The sequence below is a fragment of the Penicillium macrosclerotiorum genome (genome assembly GCF_028827735.1).
Source record: "Penicillium macrosclerotiorum strain IBT 26536 chromosome Unknown utg000007l_segment0_segment0, whole genome shotgun sequence".
NCBI classification, from domain to species: domain Eukaryota; kingdom Fungi; phylum Ascomycota; class Eurotiomycetes; order Eurotiales; family Aspergillaceae; genus Penicillium; species Penicillium macrosclerotiorum.
The window spans coordinates 3644028-3652077 of record NW_026643086.1 but is presented as its reverse complement, the minus strand read 5'-3'; the positions used below and the strand labels follow the sequence as shown (position 1 = coordinate 3652077).

The 8050-nt window shown below is 52.2% G+C and overlaps 2 protein-coding genes across 2 annotated transcripts; both read right to left on the bottom strand.

Annotated features, from left to right (window-relative positions):
- Positions 1 to 1498: 1498 nt before the first annotated feature.
- N7462_008139 (putative nuclear serine protease HtrA2/Nma111) lies at positions 1499 to 4784 on the bottom strand (the record flags this gene model as incomplete). Its single annotated transcript, XM_057079857.1, has 4 exons — positions 1499 to 1675; positions 1730 to 1927; positions 1980 to 4280; positions 4371 to 4784. The coding sequence occupies 4 exons, from the start codon at positions 4782 to 4784 to the stop codon at positions 1499 to 1501; spliced, it is 3090 nt and encodes a 1029-aa protein (XP_056932527.1).
- Positions 4785 to 6228: 1444 nt separating this feature from the next.
- Positions 6229 to 7589, bottom strand: N7462_008138 (uncharacterized protein; the record flags this gene model as incomplete). The annotated part of the gene is made up of 2 exons (XM_057079856.1): positions 6229 to 6956; positions 7370 to 7589. 2 exons carry the CDS (start codon positions 7587 to 7589, stop codon positions 6229 to 6231), a joined length of 948 nt encoding a protein of 315 aa, XP_056932526.1.
- Positions 7590 to 8050: the final 461 nt, after the last annotated feature.

The following is an 8050-nucleotide window of genomic DNA, read 5'->3' as shown; positions in this document are numbered from 1 at the left end:
CCTAAATTCGGATAAACTATATATAATCTATCAAGACAGTCAAACGGCAGATACATACACCCGGACAAATTAATCACACGAAGCAATTCCCTTCTCGGTCCTACAAAGATAATCCATACGGTGTCAGCCCTCATATTTGAAAATCCAACCCAGCCTTAAATTGATCCATGTAGATAGTGGTTTTAGATTCTGAGTATTTTTGAGCGACAACCACCGGCAAGTAATCTACTCTTATACCCACCCTGTCACTAGTGTTGGGAAACGCTATAAATAGATATGTGCATGAATTCTAAAACGAATCATTGTTCTGTTACAGGAAGGAAGGTCCATTTTATTAATAGGTATTGTCGTTTTAACCTAGCTCTATTTCCTATTGGTTGAAGTTATTACTACCCCCCAATCAAAATTTAATCAACACCGAGACACAACTTGATTCAACCACTGGAGACAATCCTGTTACTTGAAGCCATATAATTTACACTATATACCCCTCGACTGCGTCACTATTGTCTATGCACTATAATAGTTTTCCTCGTATAGCTGATATCCTTTCTGCCCCTCCCCTAGATAGATATTCCATAACCAGCCCCATACGCCTGTCAAAAAAAAGGGAATCACCCTTGCCAATATTATCCTAATTTAGTGCCATGCGGTTAACTGCTAAGAAGCCCCAGAAGGGCCCGAGCTTTGTTATCAAGACTCGGGTCAAGCAGGAATACGATCATATCAACAAAAAAAGGTATCTAATCCAACAGCTCGATAACAACCATGTTGTCAGAGTCATCCAAGCAGATATCGGTCCTCCAGGTAGCCCAGGTCAGCCATGGATGATACTTTCTGAAATCAATGGCCAAGAGCGCACCGTGATCAGTCAAGGCAATTTACCCAGCTTGGCGTCTTCGCGAATCAAATTTGAGTCCAAGAAATCATATTCAAAATCATCTATCGACCATGTAGATAATGAAACAAAAGTGCCACTCACTTACGAGGACAGTGATTCAGGGCAAAGGATAATAAACCAAAATGGTGAGGTGGTTGCTAAGCACTCACTCGTTCACTCCAACTTCCCTTTTGATATCGTGGGGATTCTAGACATTCACACTCCGTGGAATGATGAAGATTCCATCATACCACTTCTGACAACCTGCATATACATACGGGAAAAACAATGGGTAAAGTATATCGAGACACCAAGAAGCCAGATGAGATAAGCTTCCAGTGCACAAACTTGAACTCTATAGGTGCCTAGCCCACTGAGTTGATATGCAGTGTCTATTGCAATTGCCATCATGTTTGTTTATTTTGTAGATTTTTTTGTCAATTGTACCGGGCGCCTAATCAAGTCGATGCACCATATACATTCGAACGGTCACCCTTACAAAAACCGCGACCCAAACAAGCAGAGTTTCCCGCACATAGACTATCCCTGGTCGCGCCATCAATGCCGAATATTTTACAAGACTGCCTAGAAGATAGTGTATAGAGAAGATCTAGAGATTTACTCGAAGTCAGGCTCCATGTCACTGCCACCATCCTCGAGCCCCTCATCCATCGCGTCGAAGTTGAGATTAACGGCGTCCGGAGACGCGCCGAGTTTGTCCCCGCGCTTGTCATGGGACACGGTGCGCCAGCCGGCAGATGTGGAGGGGTCTTTGATATATTCAGACATGGGGAACTAAATTTGTCAGACTTAGGATAAAAGTAGCGGGCTCAAGGCATGGCAACTTACGTAGTGATCGTTCTTCTTCATGGTAACCACCCATGGTACATTGTCGAAAGTCACTGCGCGGAGACGGAAGTACGTGTTGTTGGGGATTTTGCTAACCTCTTTGACAAAGGCATCCAGGTCAGGAGTTGCGACACCGTTGACAGCAGTGATGAAGTTGGTAGGCGAAAGACCATAATGGTAGGCGGGAGAACCGCGGCTCTGTATATTTCATCAGTCATGCACAAGACAATTTACGAAGAAGTCTACATACCCTTGCGCTCACATAGATCTCGCTATGAAGTTTAGAGATCTGCTGACGCACAGCGTGATGAGGCTTCTGCAGAACAGCACCGCAGAAGACAACTGCGCGGTCAGTCTCAAGGTCCTCTGTTGGGATAGTCGGAACACGAATACGCATTTCCTGCCCGTTTCGCACAATTAAAGCATCAAGGAACTCCTTCTCATACATCATATCCAGCTCCGAGACACGAGTGATGAGTTGGTCGTCCAGGGTGAGAATGATGTCGGCTTCCTGGAAAGAGTCGGCGTCAGAGGCCAAGGTCGCGGGCGGACAGTCCACCTTGCGGACCATGAAGAGCTGGTGGCGGGAAGGGTTGGCCTGGGCGACCTTCTGAATCCACTCTTCTGACACACCCATAATACGCGCCTGGCTCATTTGCACAACATAACTCTCCATGTTGAGGATGCGCAACCTTGGAGTAATGCCTTCTTGAATCTTGGAGGTAACAGGAAGTAATGACGGCGTAGAAAATCCAAGGTGGTACTCGACATCTTTGTGAGAACCCGGAGTACGCTCACCAAGGTAATTCAGCCATAGAGCCTGAACCACACCGTCTTCACCGATCAAGACACCATTGGTACACTGTCCGCTGAGACCGGTGTCCACTGTGATGGCATCCAGATTGATAGCCCGGTATCGCGGAGCAGAAGTATTGGCGGGAATTGAAACTGTGGTGATGTCGGTGACGGCAGTCTTAGCCACAACAATACGGAAGTTTTGGTTGAACCCAACGAAAATAGTGTCCTGGCCCTGCTTGATATAATCGGAGCTGAGGCGAGCGCTTTGCACTGGCGCCTGGACGAGGCTGGGGTCGTACTGGATGATGCTGTAATTCTGCAGCGGGTGCAAGAATACAACCTTGGCGCTGATGATGATAGAATCGGCGACAGTGATGTTGATGTCACAGAGATCATACGGGACAATAGCCCGAGAAACGACAACTAAGCCCTTCTCAGCATCGATGACTAGACCAAAGCCAGTCTTCTTGGCTTGTGGATAGCCGTCGATTTTGAGAGGCATGGTACAAGAGACGCGTACAAAGCTGCGTACAATTTCGGCTGCAGCAGGCTGGCTCACGCCATCCAATTGAATGAAGTCTGCCTTTCGGGGAACAGGAATCTCGGCAGGAATAGGCTCAGCAAGGTCTGAGAAGTCCCAGATACCAGTCTCATCGTTACGGACGGCCAGGCGCATCTTTGGGTGCCAGTGGCGGTCGACATAGATGATGCTGGTTCCCTTGGTGTGCAGATCGCGAATATGGCGGTATGAAATGACCACACGCGAGCGGTCGGGGATAGTCTTCATCACCTCTACGAATTCATCAAGATTGCGAGTGGGACGCTTGTCCACCGAGTCGACGATCCAGCCCGACAGGGTGTTCTCGAGCTTGAATGAGCCAGCAGCTTCACATATATACACTCCGCGGGTAGCGATCGCATAGAGACGGGCCTGCTGGTACGATAGATCGTGGAAAGTACCACCGGCAACCGTGACGAATCGATCCGGGGTGATGGCGTGGAGGTCACCTACCTCACACTCAACCTCGAGATCTTCTCCGCCTCGCTGAACCAGCAGCCGGACGGTCTTGCCCACGCTGGAGTCCAGAATGTCATCAAGGCGGACAAATTGGGTGAGAAGTTCATCATTCACCTTCAACAGCACATCGCCTTCTTGCAGCTTGCCATCTCCAGGGCCTTCCGGAAGGATGATCTCAGCTGCAAGCATGTTAGTTTCAGCAGGGGCAGCCTTGCGTACAGCCGCCTCCCACTCTGGAGTCAAACCAAGACGACGACATTCGTCAAAGGGCTTGAGGATCCACTGGGTCTGAATAGTTCCACGGGTCACCGGCGCGCCTTGGCGGATGCACTCAAGCGCACGGAGTGGCCGATCCAACGGCAGGAAGTAGTCTGTAGCAGCACCATCAGCACGGCCACCGGCTTGCAGAGCCACAGCGTTGCCGTCGATATTCACCACCGGACTTCCGGAACTACCACCGCTGGCGGCAGCCGCAGCTTGGATGTAGTTTGTGTTGAAATCACTGTAGCCCTCGCCGTACTCCGGTGCGTTGCGGTCCAACCGACTGATGACACCAGACAGAATGCTCAGCTTCTCTCCAGCATCGTTACCAACCACCCGAATTTCCGCACCAACTTGGGCTCCCGTGGGTTGTAGTTTGAGCTCCGTAAGCTTCATATAGCGGATGGCCTTCGGGTCGAACTGAAGAATGCCGAAATCATGAACGGGATCCCGATATACGGGTCGGACGTCGCACTAAAGATTTCAAAAAAAAAAAAACGTCAATTAGTCTCCCAGTACCATATTTTCATTGCAGCTTTGGGGGTCGCCGCAAAAAAGTCTCACCTCTTCATGGTTGTCGAAAATACAATATCCCCAGAACGGACCCGCACCGACGACATGTCGGTTGGTCAGGATATATCCACGCTCTGCATCGACCACAAAACCGGTGGCCTGGCTGCTCATCGACAACTCGGTGTCGAAGGAGCACGTTTGACAGAAATGGATCGAGACCACGCTCTTAACGACAGTCTCGATGGTAGCTTGCCATTCAGGCGAATCTGCCTGCGCGGGCCCCAGAGCAAGCATGTGGCCGGCATCATTCTCCTCTTCCACATTATAGACAGTCCCATTGGCCGGGGTAGAGTCCCCGGGGGTGAGGACCGAGCCTTCAGGCTTGAGATGTTTCGCGGGCCGCTCCACGGCGCCGGCGATGGCTGTGCGCTTGCGCTTTGCTCCAATATCCCCGTTTGCTTCCATTATGTGAGCCGATAGCAAAAAAGGCCGAAGAGGAGGGGATCGAAGGGCTTTAAAGGACCCCAGTGGAGGCAGCTGGTGGAAACGAGCGATGCGGCGAGATTGGTACGGGGACAATGAGCCCGGGCAAGGGCGGCGCGCAAGTGACGGGTCGGCGACAAGCACAAAGAAAGTGGAGAAGGGCCTATGCACAGCAACAGCGGCAGCAGCAAGACCAACAGACCGAGAGCGTGGAGCGCTTTGTCGACAGCGCAACCGCAACAAAGACATTCGCGTTGGAAAAGAGGCGGAGTGGAGGAAAGGAGCTGATTGGGCGGGCCGGGCACACGATACGATCCCATGGCCGAGCCACGCGCCTAACGAGCGCCGATCGGTGCAGGGCGCACGCACATCACCCGCGCTAGAAGAGGTTGAATGGAGTCATGGAGGGCCATTGGGGACTATAGCACCGTACACAGGCCTATAAGAGTCTTTTGCATTGCCGGATATGACGTGACATATGTTGGATTTAGGTGAGACCTAGAAGTTGAGGGCCCCGAGAAGATAGACGACTAAAGATGAGTATAAAGGGCAACATGAGTGATAAGTGTGATAAGGGGCCGTTGGGCTAAGTTCAAGTCCATCTGCTGTTGGATCTTACCGTTGGCCCGATGGCCAATGCAGTCTGACGATCAAGGGCTGAATTACTTCTCAAATCATCTCCAGCCTCATGGGAATGTCCCATTCTAAATCCCAATCCTCGGAGAATACGATAGCGCTATTTCAAATACAATAGTGGGTTGATATAGAGCATAGAATACAGGTATATAGAAACATGGAAGAAAAAGATGGTACATATCCATTGAAATGGGAGTCGCTAGGATTCAAAGTAAGGCTGCCCTTACCGGATGTCTCAAGAAGCACCAAATACAGATATCAAGATACACGGAGGGTAGAGAACGGCTAGCTCTCTTCTCTCCAACAGTCCCATACCTCCGCCAGGGACAAGTGATGGGAAGCTCCGGCGCTAAAGAAACACAGTCACCATCCTGGAACGCACCCCCTCCCCTTTCATCTCATCAGGCTTTGGGGGCCATCACGGTGATTGCCGAGGTGCTAGTGCGTAAAGTCACCCGCCAGACAGAAAGTCGAGTGGAACAATCTCCAAAGGAGGGGGCCCTAAATAGGTCCAAGGCCCTCATCCAGCGAGCGCAGATGTCAGATAGTTGGAGGGTGGAACGGGAGGCGCCGTTCCAAGGCTGTCTTTCTCACGGCGTAACAAAGGCAGGGAGGATTTGAAGAAGGGGGGGGGGGACCCTGATCTACCCAAGTGCGCCATCTCTCATTACTGACAGAGGGTTAAGAAAGCAGGGAACTCCAAGCAGGGAGCATTGGAGAGGGTTGAACAATCTGTCTTGTGGAGGATAGCATAGAGTAGAGATCTCTGTCTCTCGCCTGTCCCACATCTTCAGATGACCGATTCGGACACAGGAGAGGGACTAGGGCCGCCATTGCCTTGCATCGCTCCTGGGCTAAGCTTCTGAGAGGTGGAAGCCTTCCCAGCTCGAGGAAATAACTCATTCAACTTCTGATATAGGTCATGGACGACAGGTAGGTTTGGAGGCGGGGTCATGATGGCGGGAGCTTGGGGGGCCACGCCGCCAGATTTCTTGGCTCGATCGGCAATCGTTGCGAGATAGGCTAGATTGGCCTGTAACCGACGCATGCACTCGATGTATTCCGGGGTAGGTTTGGACCCCGGCGTCTTCACCGCATCCATTCCCGGTTCTGTAGGAGACGCGTTCGCATCAGCGTTGGACGCCGGGCCGGCCTTTCCAGCTGCCTGTAGGGTCACCACCTCTTGCAATAATGCGGAGTTGATATCCAGCAAGGTTGTGACCCGGGCCTTTTCTCGGGCCGCTATTTGAGCTTGCACCTGGGCCTGAGCATGGGCCTGTGCCGGGGATTGGGCTTGCGCCGGGGTTCCGGGTTGAGTGGATCGGGGAGAATTCATCTGTGGAGGCTTCGGCTGGTTGGCGAGCAGATTATTCTGCTGAATCGACGCCATGTTTTGGCTAAAGGCCTGCTGAACGGGAGAGGGCCCGTTGGGTACCGTGCCTGGTTGAGAAAATGGGGTCATGTTTGCGGGGACGGAGGGCTGCGTGAATGGCGCGGAGAACGCGTCCATCGGAACTGCTGTCATATCAGCGGTCAGATCCACGTCAATCCACGATAGGCTCGCCACCCGAGGAGCCCCCTCCCCTTCCTCATCAGCAGATGATATGCGAGCGAATCAATCACCGCATACTATGATTGCCAAGGAAAGCATTGATGCGACAGCTGGCGCTATCAATGGGATCCATCACGGATGCAGGGGCTACCAGGGGTTTCAGGAGAATGGAAGAGGGTACTTTTTGGGGACAGAAGGTAGTGGGCAGTTGAGAAATAGCACAACCCTTGATTAAGCCTCGGGGAGGATCACGGCCACTGTTACCCGAAAGTCTCTGGAGCGACAGGTGGGAACAGGTGACAGGTGTCACCTAGGGCTAATCATAATGGAGGTAGAGGAGGATAAGGGAAAAGGGGGGGAGGGGGAATTGACCACGTACCGGACGACTGTTGGGGATAGCCCGGGGGCATCGTACCTCCTCCGGGAACGCCTGGCTGCATGGACATAGCGCCAAAGGAATGCTGCTGTTGCTGCCCAGGCTGTGTTGGGGTTTTTGATTGAGGGTATTGGGCCATTGCATTGGGGTAGAAGGGCATTTGGTTTAGAGGGCTCTGAGTCGGCACAGGATAGCCAGCGGAATAGCCAGCGTTGGGATCCATTGTGTAAAATAAGGAACGATATCACGGTCCCCAGCTATTGGCGTTAAGGCAGGGGTGGGTGGGCAGGGGCCGGGGCGCGTGGAGGCTGGCCCGCTATAATAATAATAAAACCGTTCCTTTCACAAGCTTCAAGCTTCCTGGAAAATCTAGGGAAAGCAGCTCGGGAGAGCGGGAGGCACTTTTGATTACGCAGGCCGCACGGATGAGGCCAGCGAAGAGGGGGCGGCGGCGAAGGAAAAGCCGACGGAGTTCCTGACTTGCGGGAATCCAGGGATAGGCAGGCGCCGAGAAATTGACCTGCGGCGTCCAAGCTCTGGGCGAGGGGAGACTGAGATCTCGACTCAAACGGATGCGGGTTGATGATTGGCCACGGGGAAGGAGGAAGGAGAGAAAGGCAGGGGGGTGGAATAGGTGGTTGCTGGAACGCGATCGACCCTTTCTGCTGTGACGAAGCCTGGCCT